The sequence below is a fragment of the Sander lucioperca genome, chromosome 6 (genome assembly GCF_008315115.2).
Source record: "Sander lucioperca isolate FBNREF2018 chromosome 6, SLUC_FBN_1.2, whole genome shotgun sequence".
In the NCBI taxonomy this organism is placed as follows: Eukaryota; Metazoa; Chordata; class Actinopteri; order Perciformes; family Percidae; genus Sander; species Sander lucioperca.
In genome coordinates, this window is record NC_050178.1 from 25,624,056 (window position 1) to 25,644,029 (window position 19,974).

Here is a 19,974-nt window from a genome sequence, read left to right on the forward strand (position 1 = left end):
TCTTTTCGGAACCCTATTATTTGCCTTTACCCACTTTAGTTTTTATATCCACATTACTGACGATTATTTATCTAAAATGTACTTGTGAAAATATTTTGTGAAAGGACAAATGTCAACCCAACAATATCGTCGCAATATCCACATCGATGTATTTTGTAAAGAGTAGCGTGATATCTGATTTTCTCCATTCCGCCCAGCTCGGCTGAGTTTGTTTATGGTGTCCTTCTGCGTCCGTCCCTCAGGTGGAGGTGAGTCCGTTAGAAAACGCCCTCTCCGTGGTGGAGAATAAGAACCAGGAGCTGCGGACCCTCATCGGCCAGTACCAGCACAAGCAGCTGCACGGCAACATCAACCTGCTCAGCATGACGCTGAACGGAGTCATCGATGCCGCCGTGAACGGAGGCATCGCCAGATACCAAGAGGTCAGACAAAAGGCGTTAACACTAAATGTTAAATGTTAAATTCAGGTCGACAGTCTTTTGATAGTAACCGCTGTTGGCACGTTAATGTCTGTTTTTGAAAGTTAAGGATTTTACACACCGGGGACGTTTATATGTGCTATTCAGGGTTTCCCTCAGTGTATTGCAAGCCTGGTGGCTGAAGTCTCTGGGAACTTATTTTTTTAATTAATTTGCACGTTAATATATGTCAGAGTACTTTTAGACAGATCGCGAATATTACACAGCGATAAAGAAATGCAATTTCTTTCTCGGAACGTGGACGGTTTTTCTGAGCTTTTTGCAGTGCAAATAAAACATCAACCAATCACGTTGTGGGGCGCCCTGGTAGCTCACCTGGTTGAGCATGCGCCCCATGTACAAAGACTCAGTCCTTACCGCAGCAGATGCGGGTTCAATTCCAACCTGCGGCCCTTTGCTGCAGGTCATTCCCCCCTCTCGCTCTCCCCTTTCCTGTCTGTCAGCTGTCCAGTCAAAAAAAAGGCCTAAAAATGCCCCAAAAATAATCTTTAGTTTACTTATTATGAGGATCATAATGTAACATCAGGAGGCTGCATCTGGGCAGCGTTTGCCAGAGACACTCTTTCCGTTCTTACCTTTCACAATAAAAGCCTTAGACATATAAACTACACTGCAACTGTTTACCAGAGTAAACAACAACAATTCACTTAGAGTTTATGGTAGCTCAATGTTAGCTTTTGGCAAAAACCACAACATTGCCAGTATAAATAGTTTTGATGCGAAATATTCACAGGCGATTCACAAGTCGTTTATTTGTCAATCCCCCCGGTGTGTAACAGCCTTTGGGAAGATGTTTTGTTTCATGTTCCGAAAAGGCTCAATAAACCCACAGCGTATTATTAATTATATTTATTAACCCTGCTGTTGTCCTCGGGTCAAATCTGACCCATTTTCATAAAGTTTCTATATCAGAAATTTGTCAAAAACATGGATGGTTCCGTACAACGCTCTGCACAAGTCGAATAAATGATCAGTTCACTACTTTCATTGAATTTGGGTGTTTTGTTTAATTTTATAGAATTTGAAGAAAAATTGATGAAAGAACGTTAAAAAACGTGGGGAAAAAACAACAAAAAAAAGTCCCCAAAAAAAGCGCAGAAAAAATCGACAAAAACATCGGAGAAAGTGACAAAAAAAAAACTTGGAAGAAAGTGACAAAAAAGTGACAAAAACATTGGGGAAAGCTTTAAAAACAACAGAAAAGTGACAATAACATCGAAAGAACTCACAAAAAATGTCAGGAAAAGCTTCAAAAACGTCCAAAAAAGTGACAAAAACGATGGGAAAAGTTTCAAAAATTTAGAAAAAAGAGAAACGTTGAAAAAAAGTTTGTATTTGAAATTCTGACCGAGAAAAATTTAGAAGTTGCACGGTCGACGGGAAGACAATACAAGGGTTAAAGACAATAATAAAGGTGCATTCATGTCCTCTGTAATTTGATCATGTTTTAAGTCGTATTGTGTGCTATGATTTCTTTGTCACCAGGCTTTCTTTGATAAGGAGTACATTACGAGCCACCCTGAAGACACAGAGAAAATCACACAGCTCAAAGACCTGATGCAGGAGCAGGTGAGACCTTATCCAACCAACTATATGCTCCACATGTGCGCTCATTTACAAACCTGATTTAAGCACCAGACAGAAGTTCAGAGGTTCACCACAATCATTATGGATCATCCTACAGTCACAGAGAGTAACCACTAAAGTAGAACTGGGTTGGGAGTCACAGGAGAGAGTTTTCAGAAATCTCTGAGCGAGTGAAACGACTAACATCGACTCTCTCTCTGCACAATAAAAGCATTACCCAACAATGTTTTGCTTTCTCCCCTGCAGGTTCACATCCTCGGAGTCGGCCTGGCCATGCACGAGAAGCTGGTGCACCCAGAAATGCGTCCCCTGCACAAGAAGCTGATCGATCAGTTCCAGATGATGCGGAGCAGCCTCTGCCACGTGAGTGCAGCAGAACATTCGCAGAGAGTAAACAATGGATAAAGATCCTGTTACGTGTTTGCTGACATATTAGGCCACGTCCACACGTACCAAAACAATCTTTTTTTCGTCCAAACTGATCCAGTTGTAAATGACTCAACACGCTACTTCATATTCCAGGCCTATAGGTGGCTCTGTATCTGCTACAGAAATTCACCAAAAAACGGAGAAGACGACGAAAATGGCTAGTGCAAGGAAACCAGAATCGTTTGTGTGGAGCGATAGTGAATTGTTGTTGTTATGAGACGTCGTCACAAGATAACAGGTCGAAGGCTAGAGGTCGAGGGGTGTGGCGGTGACATCATCGATACGCAAGTATGCTTCTTCGCCGTCCAAACGAAGATGCGAGGGCGGCGTTTTCGGAATTTTTTCACCCTGGGACCAGGTTTCAAAAAAGTGCGTCTTCAGGCAGTGTGTTTACAGGATTCCTTTGGACGATCGGCCAAAACGTGCGTGTATACCAAAAAGCGTTTCCGTGTGGATGGCCCCTTAGAGTCAAAAGTGGCGAGGAGATTTTGGATATCTGTTTATATCACTCCACAAATCAGAAAATTCTTTCAGAAACCAGAAAAAATATCAATTTTCTACATGTTTTATGAATAAATATATTGTATAAATCATGCTATGAATGACATATGAACGAAGACTTTCTGTAAAAAACTTGGGAAGTGGGAAGTTTGGTGTTTGTAGGTTCTGCTGAAGTGGAGATTTTTGGCTAAATGAGTCTGAGAACAAAACTTATTATCCAATATCAGATATATCACCATCAAACTTCACCAGTTGATAAATTACATTAAGACTTTTTCTTTATTGTATTGCATGTTTTCTGAAATGTGAGGCATTATCTAATTCTAACTTTTGTTGAATTTAAGACAAATCTACAGACAGAAATAGACAAAGTCAAGTAAAATAAACACATGAATGTGTATTTTGGATGTTTGTTTTCCCACTAGTCTGAAAAAAGACATGTTGTCCAGAAGAGGGTCTTTCTTTTGGAACCGTGCTGGAAGGGTGGATCATCCTCACAGCGAAGGACGCTAATTAGCAGCTTCTTCAAAGAGAGAGTAATCGGGCTTTCAGCTAAGAGAAGTGTGTCGCTGCTGGGAATCAGAACTGTTTCAACTTTGAACGTTTCACCTCTTCTAGGTCCCAATTAATCCAACAATCCGACATGTGAATGTGTCTGCACAGCACTTGTGTCTTGGATTTATTTGTGATGTAATGTGTGCGCATGTGGGGGGGAGGTAGGGGGTCTTGTGTGAGGTTAATTGAATGTTACCTGGGGTAAATTGCATCTGTAATATAAGACAATTGTATGTGTGATCTGCCCAAGACATATTTCCCCTGAAGGAGACAATAAAGGGCGTATTCTTATCTTAATTTTGGCACACGATACGTGGATGAATGCACGTGGCCGGTGTGAATATTCAGAGCAGTGTTTCTATGTGGCGTTGCAGGGTCTGCCCGGGTTAGAAAAGGCCGGTTCAGGAGCCAACACTCCCAGAGGGATCCTGGCCTCTCACAGCCCCATGAGCCCCGAGAGCTTCAAACTCATGCACCAACACAGGTCAGCAACACACACACACACACACACACACACACACACACACACACACACACACCCACACATTCACTTCATCCTCAAGTGAGACGTCACATCCTCATCACACTGTATAGACAACACTAGGACTGCAACTAACGATTAGTTTGTTAGTTTTACTTCATTTCTTTAGTTAACCCTTTTTCTTTTGTTTCTTAAAGAATTATTTGGATAATCTATTATCCAAACAGTTGGCGAATCATTTAATAGTTGACAACTAATCGATTCATCTTTGCAGCTCTAGTCAACACACACACAACTTCTCACTGTCCGCTCCATCTTTCTTCACAACGCTCACCACTGATTTCATCTGCTGTGTCTCTCTTCGACGATCTTCGCTAATTTCCTAGCTGCATCTGTGTTTGTTCTATGGTCCGCTGCACACGTCACAATTTTCCTTTTCTCTCTCTCTCTCTGTCGTTTTCTCTCTTTCTTTCTTTCTGTCTTCCTCTCCCATCATACCACCCCATATCTTGCTTCTTGCATGATCTTGGCTGCAAACTCCTGCATCGCTCTCATCCCACCAAAATACTACATGCATGTTTGGGTTGTTGTTTCGGTTGTACTATGCATGGCTCCTCGCTTGGTCCATTTTTTCCTCTCCTCCCTGTGCTTCTACCCCTTCTCTCTCTCCCCCCTACCCTCCTTATCTTCTCCCTCCATCCCTCTCCTTCTACGCTCCTCTTTCTTCCCACCATCCCTCCTTGATATCCTCCTTGATTCCCTCCTTGGTCCCCTCTTTGGTTCCCTCCTTGGTTCCCTCTTTGGTTCCCTCCTTGGTTCCCTCCTTGGTTCCCTCTTTGGTTCCCTCCTTGGTCCCCTCTTTGGTTCCCTCCTTGGTCCCCTCTTTGGTTCCCTCCTTGGTTCCCTCCTTGTTTCCCTCTTTGGTCCCCTCCTTGGTTCCCTCCTTGGTCCCTTCCTTGCTTCTCTCTTTGGTTCCCTCCTCCCAGTGCCATAGCTGTTTTGACTCCGGTGCGCAACTCCTCCTCCTCTCTCTCCTCTCACAACTCCAGCGAGACAGGAAACGTCGGCAGCCTGCTGATCCTGGCTGACGGCATGGTGGTGGAGCACCCTGAGGACTTCTACCGCATGCAGGTCAGTGGTTCCCTGCGCTGTCGGGGTCAATGAAAGAGATGAAATAACACCACTGATCCACAGAGAGAACATTCTCATGGAACAGCAGCACAACGATGGTTTAAAGAGGAAGGAAACTGAAAAAACAGCTAGAAATTAGTAGTAAATGACGTTTAAAATCTATCTACTTGGGCTGCAACTAACGATTATTTTCGATTCATTTCTGGATTAATCGATTGGTTGTTTTGGTCTATTAAATGTCAGAAAATTGTAAAAAAAAAAAAATGTCAATCAGTGTTTTCCCAAAGCCCTAAGCTGCGCTCATGCTTCAGCAGTATTGTGTAAAGTCAATTTACTTATTACTACTTATTTACTTGCTGTCACTACTTTCTCCCTGCAGGCGAGCCCCTCCTCCTCCAGCCTAAGCTCCACCCACTCCGCACCCTCTCAGATGATTAACTCCGCCCCCTCCACCATCAGAGGTAAGCAGCTCAGATTCAGTACGGTTCACATTCAGGAGGTCACAGGTCGACTAACGGAGAATTTATTTTTTAAACACATGCATACACATTTGTTCATATTGTATCTCCTATCTGTCTGTCTGTCTGTCTGTCTGCCTGTCTGTCTGTCTGCAGTTGGCTCTCCTTCTCTGCCGGGCAAATACAGACACAACAGAGAGATGCTGATGCTGCTGCCGCCACACAGAGAGAGACCGAGCAGCGCCATGTACACCAACATCACTGAGAATGGACAGGTACGGAGGGCTGGGAGTGACTTTCTATTCAAGTTTTGAACCTGTATTTATCTGTACTCCATCTCTCTTTACATCCTTCTGTGCCAGCCGGTGATTCTATTTTATTGTATGATTGGATACCTTAACGTTTTTCTGTCTCTTCCTCTTCAGCCAACGAACTTCCAGCGAGCGTTGTTCCATCAGGTGATCGGTCCATGCAAACCCTGCAGTGACCCTAACCTCTCCGTCGCTGAGAAAGGTAAGAGCTCAAGCCACTCGTTCACACTTAAGCCTGATTTATGGTTCTGCGTTGAATCTACGCCGTGGGTATGTAGGTATGCAGGTACACGTAGATACAGACCCTACGCCAAGGCCTGACATGGACCTCTCCAGAAATGTGACATCACATTGCGGCGCCTTCTCCGTGTACAACATGATATCGAAGAGAGGCTTGACTTTTCAAACAAAGTGTCTCCCCTGTGCTTTCCGACCGTGGTCAGTACAGGGGAGACACTTTGTTTCTCCGTCGGTACTCACTCCCAACCCAATCCACGTCTCTCACTCGCTCTGTAGAGCTAGTACATATTACTGTCAGCCTTTACAGTACAGTGAGCAAAATAAGGTGTCAAATATCAGTCTACTTATCTTCTCCACTCTCCTTTCTTTCACTCTTCTTTCTTCCTTTCCTCCCCTCCTCCCACCATCCCTTTTCCTCCCCTAACTCTTCCCTAACTCTTCTCTCCCTCTCCCTCTCCCTCTCCTCTCCTCTCTTCTCCCTCTCCTCTCTCTTCTCCCTCTCCTCTCCCTTCTCCTCTTCCTCTCCCTATCCTCTCCCTCTCCTCTCCTCTCCTCTCCTCTCCTCTCCCGCTCCTCTCCTCTCCTCTCCTCTCCGCTCCTCTCCTCTCCTCTCCTCTCCTCTCCCTCTACGCTCCTCTCCTCTCCCTCTCCTCTCCCTCCTCTCCTCTCCTCTCCTCTCCTCTCCTCTCCTCTCCTCTCCTCTCCTCTCCTCTCCTCTCCTCTCCTCTCCTCTCCTCTCCTCTCCCTCTCCTCTCCTCTCCTCTCCTCTCCTCTCCTCTCCTCTCCCTCTCCTCTCCTCTCCTCTCCTCTCCTCTCCTCTCCTCTCCTCTCCTCTCCTCTCCCCTCCTCCAGTCCTAACCACTCCCAGCAGTTGGAGTTTGGACAGTGGTACCAGAGAAGCCCTCCCGTTCCTCTCCGCTCATGTCGGCAGTGTCCTGGCGCCTCCGGTTCCCCCACGCAACCTGCCTCACGGTATGACGCTCTGCTAACTGTGTGTGTGTGTGTGTGTGTGTGTGTGTGTGTGTGTGTTATATTGTGTCTGTTTTTGTGTCACCGGCGTGTTTTGTTGTGTTTATGTGTGTAAAGTGGCTTTGTTTGTTATGTATGTGTGTATATTTTTGTGTTGTTGTTGTTGTTGTGTTAATTTGTCAGAAATGTCCCTGTTGGTCTACTTTGGTATGAACATCTTCATACGTCACTTTATTACTTGTTTACCTTACTTTTAATGACTTCTATAACAGATCAGATCATTCCAGTTAGGAGCGGCTAAGCTCCGCTGATAAAACAACAAATGTTTGAGCTTCATCATTATCTTATAGAATTTCTGCTGTTGCAATGAAGTCTAATTAAACACAGCGGAATGTGAGCCACTCAATTTATCTATTGTCATTAATTCATATGACATTGGGTGCAGGGTGTTTTTTCTCCGTGTTATGACTGTCGGCTTTCCTGTGCGGTTGTTTTGTGCTCCTGTGTGAATATTGTGTGTAAATATGACGTCAGATAGATCAAATATATTCTCAAAAATTGATAATGACACAATGGACATCTCCTGCCACTGTGAGCAAAAAGTTCCCGACCAAGCAACACCACAAAAACAGCCTTTCTAAATGCACTAGAAACACGTTCTGCTAATAATACATCTTGTTCATATCACTCAGTAAGTGGTGAGTTATATTTCTTATACAGAGGATGTACAATATAATTTTTCGAGGCTCGGCAGAAAGTGGGGGGTAGGGGGTTAATAACACGTGTGTACCGAGTCGACCGTTCTCTGGGATATGTTTTCATGCTAATCGAATGTGACCAGTTTTAGCGCGAACCGCTAATTAGCTTATAACGCTAGTAGTCGGGGCACGGGTAAAGTAAAAAGAAATCGCTATTTCTATACCACTAACAAGGCTCAAAATATCACCACACTTCCACGGCATCATAATGAGGGTCCCTACATGTAAACCGAAGCATTGAGAACTTTGTAAGTGTACAGACAGTTTAATAAAAAGATAGTTTAGAAAGACAGTACCATTCACATATACAGGCGGACGCCATACTTTACCCGTGCCCCGACGACTAGTGTTATAAGCTAATTAGTGGTTTGCGCTAAAACTGGTCACATTCGATTAGCATGAAAACATATCCCAGAGAACAGTCAACTTGTGTGTTATTATATGTGTTATTAACCCCCTAGGTTCATTTTGCACCGGTATTGTCCTTCAACTTTTCCGTCTGTCCATGCAGATGTTTTATTTATTATTTATAGAATCAAAACCATTTGACCAGCTCCCATTTAAAAACCCCAAAAAAATCCCCCGAAACTGGAGTTTAAAGGAGTTAAAGGCTATTTGAAAGAACCCCCTTAGACCACAGACCGTATATAAAGATGGACCACACGTCTCCACTTCCTCCCGCTGTCCAAACGTTAAGCCAAAATCCCCCGGATACGGGCGCCGCCGTCTTGTAATTTTGGAGCCAGAGTCTGCGCAGTAGTGATCAAGGCGGTGGAGCCGCGGTATCAAAGTCCCACATACATCTACCGGACCAATCACGAGTCAGTCCCAGCTGCCAATCATGACGTTTCAGCACGTTTTTATAGCATCAAATAACTAAACCAAATACTTGAACTAGGGCTGGGCGATATGGAGAAAATCAAATATCACGATATTCTTGACTAAATACCTTGATGTTGATATTGCGACGATATTGTAGGATTGACAATTGGTGCTTTAACAAAATATTATTTACACAATGAGATTTTTGATAAATAATCATCAGAAATGTCGATTTAATGACAAAGTGTGTAAAGGCAAAACAGCTAGAACTAAGCTCAGAAAAGGACATCACTTTACTCTAATGCAGCCTTCAAAACCAGGAAAAGACAACACTTAATATATTACAGTTTTACGATATCCAAAATCTAAGACGATATCTAGTCTCATATCACGATATCGATATAATATCGATATATTGCCCAGCTCTAACTTTGACAAACATCAGCGTGATCAGAACTACCTCAATGACAGAAAACATCTTTGGGAATCATTTATTTGGCGATCCAGATGTTTGGGCTTCACATTTGGGGAGCTGTCATGTCGTCCATCTTTTATAAAAACAGCTGCTTCAAAGCTCCTCCCCTCCTCCACACACTCCTCCACCTCCTCTCTGCTCCAACCTCTTTCCTCCTCCTGCCCACTTCTCTCTCTCTCTCCGTTTTTCTTTCCTTCTTTCCATCTTCTTAAGACTGATTTATGCTTCTGCGTCGATTCGACGGCGTACCCCCGCAGACCCCTCCGAGCCCTCTGCCGTAGCTCGACGTGCACCTCCAAAAATGTCTAACTTTGCGCCGAGGCGACGCAGACCTCAAGGACTGTGATTGGTCAACTGGTCCTGCGTGTTGATAGTCGGTGTTTCAAGCAGCCTAGTGTGGGGAGTAGCAACATGCTAGTTCACTGACATCAGCTTTGCAAATAAACTCAGTAGAGCCCGACCGATATATAGGCGGGCCGATATTAGGCATTTTCCAAACTATCGGTATCGGCATTTATAATGGCCGATTAAAAAATATTCATTCATCAGAATCATTTATAATGACAAATGATTCTGATAATTGAATATTTAAAAAATAAAATAAAAACGGTTTGTAATTTTATACATTTTATTTGTCAGAACTTGAATATATTTTGATGTTCCTCTGTTCTGTTGAGACAATAAAACAAAGAAGTTTATTTTTAAACGGCATTATTATATTATTTTAGTGAGGACTCATAAATAACTACAAATAACTAATGTTAGGGAAATCTGTTTATGTTTTGTTACGCATTTCTGGATTTATTTTTTTTATATATATCGGCCGATATATCGGAATATCAGATTTTTAAATCATCAAATATTTGTTATCAGTATCGGCCTTAAAAATCCTTTATCGGTCGGGCTCTAAAACTCAGACATATTTTGGTTACAATGACGGGGTTATCTGTTTGTAAAGGGTCTATATGTCAGTAACGTTTTGAAATTAGCACTTCGCCAGCAAGCAGTACTTTGTGGGCAGTTGTGCTAAAGTTAGCTTGTTAACATAACATAAACTGGCTGGCAGACACCTTGCAAATAACCTCAGACTTATCACCCCCTAGCGTTATGGCGGTGAAACGCCATAACGCGATGCAAAGCAACCCCCGACGTAGAACTCTGAAAGGGTCGCGACGCCGTAGGAGCGAGGGCGTAGCTACGGCGTGGAGTTGACGCAGAAGCATAAAACAGCCTTTCCTCTTCTTCCCCCTCGCGGTTGTGGCTAGAAGGGCAGCTCAGCCGGAAGTTGCGCAAAATTACGCTTAATCTCACAGTATCTTGGCTAAAATAATAATAATATAATTTTATATTTTCACCCAGTAAACGCGTGTTCGTTCCTCAGGAGTGTTTTAATCCAAACCGCAATCTTTTTCCTAAACTTAACTAGTCGTTTCGGTTCCTAAACTTAACTAGTCGTCGCCGTAGTTGTATCCCATCTAGCCTCAACCCCTCTCTTCTTCCCCCTCGCCATTCTTCTTCCTCCTCCTCCTCCTCCTCCTCCTCCTCCTCCTCCTCTTCTTCTTCTTCTTCTTCTTCTTCTCTGGTCTGAGGTGTGTGTGTGCATCTCTCTCAGCCGATCCTGCTGTGTCTCCCCCTGTAGGGCAACACCTGTCGATGCACTTTGACGCTTTCCACCACCAGGTCAGCGACCTCCCTCCAGCTCTCCCCGCGCGCTCCTTAAGAAAGGTATCCTCCTCCTACACCTCTTCCTCCTCCTCACTCCTCACTCCTGATGTTGGTCTGGATGATTGTCTGTCTGTCTGTTAGCCTGTCTGTACGTCTGCACTCCCCAAAGAAAGGCTTTACTATCTGAGTTACAAACTGATTTCAGGGTGCTGTGTGTCACCGTAACAGAAGATTAAAGAAATCAAAGGTTGTCTCCCTCGTGTCTGTCTGGTTTCCCGTTTATAGTTTCTGCTTTTTCCCACAGCAGATACCTTCCTCTTCTTTTCTTTTCGTTGTCTGGTTTCTGTCTTTTTACTCCTCTAACCTTCCTGTTGTCAGTTTGATTCCTAAACTCAACATTTGACTTACTTCAGTTCATCCTGTCCTTTTTCTCTTCGCCTTTTTTTTTTTTTCAAACACTGCGTGAGCGTGTGGTGCTAAATTTTTTGTGCCACGAGCTGTTTTAAGTCCAAATTTTACATTTAAGAAAATGAAATAATACAAATTAGCTGCAAGAGGTTGTTAGATGGAGTGACCCTGCAGCTATCAGCTTGGTTATAGCAAATCAGTTGGCTTATTATCAGACCCAAACGGAGTCGGCAGATTTCTTTTACAGTTCTCAGTGAACCAGGATGACATTTTTATTTTTTATTTTATTTGTTTAAAATCTGCAGAAAATTGTCCCTACTTATTAATACCAGGCATACTATTATGAGTGCAAATGATAACCATATTTTATGCCCTTTTAAAGCTATAGTGTGCAACTTTATTATATTAATGAACGTCCGTTACATTCAAGCCATTGCCAAATGAGTTGCTATAAAGCTAATTAAGACTATCGGCTCCACACAACTCTCACACACAACTCACAAAATGGTGTCGTCTGGCAACTTTCCCGCTGCAGAAACTGAGAAAGGACAACAGCAACGTTCAGCTTTGGAGACAAAGAGGACATAAAACTACAAGATAATGACCTCTTCGGAAGAGTCCATCATGTTTTTTTAATCCTCCGTGTCCTCCTTGGCTACTAGCAACTGTGTGGAGGAATCACATGAGGTCCCCTGGTAATACTAGTCGAAAAGGGATACAATTAAACATACTGGCTGTCCTTTTAACCCTCTTCTCTCTCTCTCTCTCTCTCTCTCTCTCTGTGTCTCTCTCTCTCTCTCTCTCTCTCTCTCTCTCTCTCTCTCTCTCTCTCTCTCTCTCTCTCTCTCTCTCTCTCTCTCTCCTCCAGTCTCCCCTGCACCCTATACCTGCCTCGCCCACCAGTCCACAGTCCATCCTGGATGGCAGTAACTCCACCCTGTCGGGCAGCGCCAGCTCAGGCGTCTCCTCCCTCAGCGAGAGCAACTTCGGCGGCCCGGCCTCCTCCTCCGACCGCCCGGCCAGCCGCACAGACACCCTGGAGTCCGTCCCCAGCAGCCAGGCCTGGACCACAGACCAGGAAGACCTGGACTCGCCCTACCAGCCCGTCAGGTACAGCCTCTCGGAGCCTGAAGTCCTGGACGGAGTCAAACCGCCCTGCCGCAGCCACTCCGCCCCGGGAGGGGTCACCCCGGCTCAGGCAGGCGGACAAATCCAGCCCCAGGCTCCGGGTCCGGCCTCCACGGGCGCTCCACAACAACAACAGCAGGACGGGCTGCCACACCCCCAACACCTCTACTACTACCACCACCACCACTTCCACCCGCACTACCTCCCCCACCACCCGCCGCTGTACCACCTCCACGAGCCCCCGCCGGCGCTGCCGCCCAAACCCTACCTCAGAGAGGGCTGTATCCCCGAGGAAGACCCCCTGAACAACACGCAGTCGGCCCCGCCCCCTCCCGCCCCCCGGCCCATGCCACGCAAGATCTCCCAGCCCATCATCGCCGCGACCAAGGATGAGCAAGCGAAGGTGGCGTGGGAGCACGGCGTCAGCGAGGAGTGAGACGCCAGTGGACGGAGACGGTTTGTAAGAAAAAACTCGTGGAATTCAAATAAACAGAATATGAACTCTTTTTTTTTTTCAGAAGAGAGAGAGTGAGAGAAAGGAGTGAGAGCCGAACTGAAGCTGAGAGATGTCGTCGTTCTGCTCCAAAAACTAAACTAATGTAAATATGTCTCCCCGTCCTCAGCAGCTCTGTGTTCTCCGCGTTCAACACCTGAAAATAAGATTTTTCCTTTAATAACCAAATGATCTTTCTCATGTCGCATCCTTCTGTGATCACGCCTCGCCTCGTTTGTTTGGTTCAGTCACAAACAACTATTTAATCACTTAAATCCATCATGATAATGTCCATATCTCTAAGTTCTGTCACACCTGTACTGAAATTGCACAGAAATGTTTGTTAGTTATTGACTTATTTTCATTGATAACATTAATCAAACACCATTCAGAAGGTTTAAGAGTTCTACCCCGTTGTTACCTCGCTCTTAAGACGTTTAGACAAGCAGCACTTTAACAACACAAGGCACCAAAACAAAAGAATTATAATCTCCACATATTTTTATAAAGAGGGACAATTATTAGCATGGGTTTATTTAGATGCTAGATGAGGATAGAACAAATGAATTATAATAATGAAGACACGAGTAGGGTTGTCCTCGACTGAAGAAGTTGTTAGTCGACTAACATTTTGTCGACTAATCCATTAGTTGGTTTAAGCCACAGATCTGTAGTTTCTCCACAGAGAAGAATGTAAAAGCACCGCTCTAGATCTTGTGTTGATCAGAGATGTGCTCAGAAGTTTTGTTGAATAAGTCATTCAGCATGGAAAAAAAGCATAAAAAATGACTAATGGACTAAAGAAATCTTAGATTAGTCGACTAATCGACTACTGCTACATCTACTCTGCTATGTTTTATTTTTAAAGTGCTCATATTATGCTCATTTTCAGGTTCATAATTGTATTTAGAGGTTATATCAGAATAGGTTTACATGGTTTAATTTTCAAACAAACACCATATTGTTGTTGTACTGCACATTGCTGCAGCTCCTCTTTTCACCCTGTGTGTTGAGCTCTCTGTTTTAGCTACAGAGTGAGACATCTCACTTCTGTTCTATCTTTGTTGGGAGTCGCACATGTGCAGTACCTAGGTAAGGACTACTAGCCAGTCAGAAGCAGAGTATGAGGGCGTGTCCTGACAGTAGCTAGATAAGGACTACTAGCCAGTCAGAAGCAGAGTATGAGGGTGTGCCCTGACAGTACCTAGGTAAGGACTACTAGCCAGTCAGAAGCAGAGTATGAGGGCGTGCCATGCTAGCAGCTAGGAGAGCATTATAACGTGTGTTCCAAAGTGACCACGTTTGTCTCTGAAGTAAAGGCTGGACTACAATAGAGCTGTTTGGAGCAGTTTGTGAACAGTGTTTTCTGTTGGAGATGGTAAGTCCCTTTGGGGGGGACTTTGGGCTTTTTTACTTTGTAAACCTATAACCTGCACAAAAAAGATATATAACACAATAAAGGAAAGGAAAAAGCCAAAAAGCATAATATGAGCACTTTAAGCAGCATTTTGAGACAGGTGGAACTGTTACTGAAAGGTCTGGAAGCTACCTAGCCGATAAGACCAGCTGACGTGCGTTCTCGTTTCCAAATGTCTCCGTTTGTGTCCGTCCAGACTACAACACAACCCCGCAGTTTTCAAACCAAAATGGCGGCAGCACTGTTTCCAAAAGTCTCCGTTTTAGGGGCTCGGAAACACCGGAGTAGTGTGGACGTGAGGCGTAAACATAACAAAAGATATTAGTTTTTTAAACCAAAACGTAGTGGTGTGGATGTCGACTAAGAGGGGGCAGCCCTAGACACTAGACTTCCACCGTAACAACCAATCAAACGACATATTGATGCTGTAAATCAACAACAGACGACGAGCGAAAAGTATTTATATTGTACCAACAAAAGCATCAACGTATGTAGATAAATGTAAAGCAGTATGTAGAAGTATATAAATACCATTTATATTTAATCCTTACCCTTTTTGATTGAAGGTGAAACCTATGTAGAAATATGCAAGATAGATGGCTTCCTGAGCCGTTCGTAGCTGCTTGATGGGACATGACGTGCACTCGTTTGAAAGAACAGGAAAGACACACACACACACACACACACACACACAGTCAGGGGCCAGGAAGTCATTTTATTGAAACGTGTGATGTTATAAAGGCCTTGTCAACCTGTGAGGAATTTTCTTTTAGCTGCGGAGGGAAGGACATTCATAAAGAATATTAACTATAATAAATATACACTTTTTGGGGAATTTTTTTAATGAAAGTAATGAACTGTGATGACTGTACATTTTTTTAATTAATCAATTTTATATGCATGTTCATTCATTGACAGCTCAAACAGAGACGATCCACAAAGCTAAAAAGCGCTGCTGGAGAACTTGTGTGCACTGATGTCTTTAAAGTTTAGAATCACCAACCATGTTAAATCTACAAGATTTAATCTCGGTGTAAAAGTACTGTGAAGGATACTACTTTTCTATTTCATTTTTTTTTTGTTGTGTATTAAAGATGTCAAACTTTTTACTTTTAGCCACCAGTTCGGATTAGGAACATGCTGTCGTGCTGTATAATCCGTCTAATCACTCCTCTCCTTGCTGTTTGTAATGAACCCAAACTGAACTGTGAACAGCTGTTAGCTGTTTGTCTCACAGATAGTCAAACATGCTCAGTGTTTTCTGCCTGATGCTGGATCACATTCTCACTCACAGCGACGGGGAACTGTGACCTTTGTGAGACGGTTTATGTGCACAGACTTGAATTACAAAGGACCTCTGAGAGAAATGTTTAAAGGTGCTGTAGGTAGGATTGTGAAGATCCAGGACTAAAACATTTGAACTTCTCAGTCCTTCCCCCCCTTTCCGCTAAAGCCCAAAATGGTCTCCTAAGCCCCTCCCCCCACAAGGGAGAATGAATGCGTGTGCATGAGCAGTGATTGATACGCAGTTAGACACCCCCTCCCCCCCCGGCCCTGATTGGTGCATCTGAACAGGGAGCGGTGGATGACAGAGGAGCCAAATTTTTTTTAAATGACCTGCTTCATGTAGTTCTACTGGAACATAGGGTCAGTTTCAGCAAATATGACAGAAAGTTAGTTTAATTAGTCTTACCTACTGCATCTTTAAAGATATGGCTGGTGATATTCTGTATTGTATTTTTTTTTAATTTTTACTCTCACAGACACCAACCTGTTTCCATAAATACTAGAACACACAATGTGGATGAATCCGTCGTTGAAAATAGTCCCCAACAAACTACAGTGAACAGTTGTTTAGAAACTTTCTAAACTGTTAAATTAATTTTTTTTTTTTTTTTTAAAAGATTTACATCTTCACTAGGAACCAATTAGCCCGACATCGAGTGTCCGAAATGAACTCTTTGACCCGCCCGGCCAAAAATTCAACGGCCATGTTTTTTTGTAACGTCACAAAACCTTCTGGTCAAAATGATAGTGAAAATAAACCTGTTGTCCTTTAACCATCCCCTGAAGCTGGAGCCGTCATGGGACTGGTTCTCGGGTTACTTCTTGTTCTAATGTCTAATGTTTATTTTAAGGAACATGAAAAGCATCCAAATTGCAATTCTTTGTCCACACACAGAGGCTTAAGAGTCTGACACATGACTCAGCAGAGCAGTCTGAGTTTATTTCTGTCCGCAGCAGCTGAGAGGGAGTGAGAGGTCGCCTCTTTAGATAGTATCATTCACAACAACGGAGAGAAACTCATCAAACAAAAAGCAGTATCTATCTTGCTCCTGTCGTAACTACTATGGACACCACTATAAACCTAAATATAGATCATAATAGCTGTTGAACAAACGACCTATGGGAGCATTTTTCGGGGGAGGAGAGTCTCCTCTTTCAGCAAAGCACCAGTTAGTATAACAGTGAGCATGTTGTGACACTAAAACCACTGAACTCACTTGTTTGTATTTCTTTGTCGTCTGAAATGCTGTAACAGTTAAAAAGAGAAGGAATGTGAAGGGAACGCAGATATTCAGTGCACGGAGGTTTGTTTCTGTGTACATAAAGAAGAAGAGAGTGTATTTATACCGATCATAAAAGGGCAAAAACCTTGTATACATGTAGATTGTGATTGTCTGTACTTTCTGATGTAAAACTGTTTTTAAACCTAATCAACTGCAAACAATACAAGATCCTTTTGTCTAATTATTCCGATTATTTCAGGGCAGCTGTGGGAGGTTTATTATTTTTATTATTTTGTGTATTTTGCATCAATGATGAATTCAGATAGTGAGTTACTTTGATGGTTTTTCTTTGTACAATGATGCTAATAAGTATTTCTTGTATATAAAAGTCATTATTGTGTTAGCATGGGTATAAACTGTGATGTGTACGACAGTAGATGTAAATACTCACGTTTTTTTCCTACTCACTAAACAAACTGCTGTGTTGTGGATTCATGATTAATGACAAACATTAAACAATAATGTTTTATTGACTCAGTTCTGAATCGGCCTACATTCATTTCACGTTTAGATCAAGTTAAACTATAAACTAGAAGTATTCACGCAAAGTAGCAATACAATAGTGTAAAAATATTCTGTTACATGTAAAAGCATTTAAAGTTGTACTTAAGTAAAAGTATTATCTGCAGGATTTACTTTAAACGACAGGAACTCACTGTGCAGGCAAAATAGTCTATCAGAGATAGTAAAAAGTTTTCATTAAAAAGTCATAGTATAGTATGTCGAAAAATTCATAAAAAAGTCAAATTATAGTTTGTTGAAAAATTCATTAAAAAGTCATAGTATAGTATGTCTAAAAAAAGTTATAAAAAAGTCAAACTATAGTATGTCGAAAAAGTCAAAGTATAGCATGTCGAAACAATTCATAAAAAAGTCACAGTATAGTACGTCGAAAATTTCAGGAAAAACTCATAGTATGGTATGTGGAAAAAGGTTATGGTATAGTATGTCGAGAAATTCATGAAAAAGTCATAGTATAGTATGTGGAAAAAAATCATAGTATAGTATGTTGAAAGATTTCATAAAAAGTCATAGTATCGTCTGTCAAAAAAAGTCATAGTATAGTATGTCGAAAAAATTAATAAAAAGCCATAGTATAGTATGTAGAAGAAAATGCATAAAAAGTCATAGTATAGTATGTCGAAAAATTTCATGAAAAAGTCATAGTATAGTATGTCGAAAGATTTCATAAAAAGCCATAGTATAGTATGTCGAAAAATTCATAAACAAGTCAAAGTATAGTATGTCGAAAAAATTCATAAAAAAGTCATAGGATAGTAGTCGAAAAAATCATAAAAAAAAGTCAGTATAGTATGTCGAAAGATTTCATAAAAAGTGATAGTATAGTATGTCGAAAAAAATTCATAAAAAAGTCATAGGATAGTAGTCAAAAAAATCATAAAAAAGTCATAGTATAGTATGTCGAAAAAACTCATAGTATAGTATGTCGAAAAAAGTCATAAAGAAGTCATAGTATAGTATGTCAAGAAATTCATGAAAAAGTCATAGTATAGTATGTCGAAACAATTCATAAAAAAAGTCTATAATATGTCGAAAAATTTCATAAAATAGCCATAGTTTATATGTCAAAAAAAGTTATAGTATAGTTTATTGAAAAAATCATAAAAAGTCATAGTATAGTATGTCAAAAAAAAAGTGATAAAAAGACAGAATAGTATGTTGAAAAAGTCATAAAAAGTCATGGGATAGTACGTCGAAAAAATTCATTAAAAAGTCATGGGATAGTATGTTGAAAAACTTCATAAAAAGTCATGGGATAGTACGTCGAAAAACTTCATAAAAAGTCATAGTATAGTATGTCAAAAACGTCATAAAAAGACATAGAATAGTATGTTGAAAAAGTCATAAAAAGTGACAGTATAGTATGTTGAAAAATTCATAAACAAGTCAAAGTATAGTATGTCGAAAAAATTCATAAAAAAAGTCATAGGATAGTAGTCGAAAAAATCCTAAAAACGTCATAGTATAGTATGTTGAAAAATTCATAAAAAAAAGTCAGAGTATATTATGTCGAAAATTTCATGAAAAAGTCATAGTATAGTACAGGGGTGGCCAACCAGTTCAGCATAAAGAGCCACAAAAAAACCTGCACCATAGCAAAAAGCCACACAACACATGCACGTCCACACTACAACAGCAACAGTGACTTCCAGGTCTGATGACAGTCATAATACATAGCAGTTTTCATAGTTTTTTTTTCTTACTTAGATTGACTCAGTGGGAAATCTGACAGTCTTTGTTATCCACAATCCTTTTCAGGTCTTGCTAGAACTCGGTTGTGCCACTCGAAGCGACTCTTTCACTCGTTTGTCACTAGAGGGCCTTTCAAACAATGTGATTCAGCAGTGAAAGGGTTAATGAGGAAAGTGATCTGTGGCAGCTTTTTTTTCCTCGGGTTGCAGAATTTGTCCTCAAAACTCTGCTGCATTATTTTTTTATTTTAAAATAATTGGCAAATGTATTGGCAAGTGCATTCCATTTTTTTTTGTACTTATCTGAAATGTTTCAAAAAGTTAAAAAATAAATAAAAATAAATCCACCAATAACACAGCCCCCAGCCACACAGTAAGAGCCTCAAAGGAGCAGGCAAAGAGCCGCATACGGCTCAAGAGCCACAGGTTCGCCACCCCTGGTATAGTATGTCGAAACAATACATAAAAAAAGTCTATAATATGTCGAAATATTTCATAAAATAGCCATAGTTTATATGTCAAAAAAAGTTATAGTATAGTTTATTGAAAAAATCATAAAAAGTCATAGTATAGTATGTCGAGAAATTCATGAAAAGTCATAGTATAGTATGTCAAAAAAAGTTATAGTATAGTTTATTGAAAAAATCATAAAAACTCATAGTATAGTATGTCGAAAAAAGTCATAAAGAAGTCATAGTATAGTATGTCGTGAAATTCATGAAAAAGTCATAGTATAGTATGTCGAAACAATTCATAAAAAAAGTCACAGTCGAAAGATTTCATAAAATAGCCATAGTTTATATGTCAAAAAAGTTATAGTATAGTTTATTGAAAAAATCATAAAAAGTCATAGTATAGTATGTCGAGAAATTCATGAAAAGTCA

The 19,974-nt window shown here is 41.4% G+C and overlaps 1 protein-coding gene across 1 annotated transcript in view; it reads left to right on the forward strand.

Annotated features, from left to right (window-relative positions):
• LOC116052795 (dedicator of cytokinesis protein 3-like) overlaps positions 1-13,142 on the forward strand; it is a 171,042-nt gene extending 157,900 nt beyond the window's left edge. The window contains exons 45-55 of the mRNA XM_036002229.1: positions 243-422; positions 1,965-2,048; positions 2,313-2,429; positions 3,905-4,035; positions 5,019-5,163; positions 5,543-5,624; positions 5,778-5,896; positions 6,047-6,134; positions 7,025-7,144; positions 10,836-10,921; positions 12,138-13,142. Coding sequence (XP_035858122.1) covers positions 243-422; positions 1,965-2,048; positions 2,313-2,429; positions 3,905-4,035; positions 5,019-5,163; positions 5,543-5,624; positions 5,778-5,896; positions 6,047-6,134; positions 7,025-7,144; positions 10,836-10,921; positions 12,138-12,833 — 1,848 coding nt within the window. The 3' untranslated portion in view covers positions 12,834-13,142. The remainder of the gene's footprint in view (positions 1-242; positions 423-1,964; positions 2,049-2,312; positions 2,430-3,904; positions 4,036-5,018; positions 5,164-5,542; positions 5,625-5,777; positions 5,897-6,046; positions 6,135-7,024; positions 7,145-10,835; positions 10,922-12,137) is intronic.
• The last annotated feature ends 6,832 nt before the right edge of the window (positions 13,143-19,974 follow it).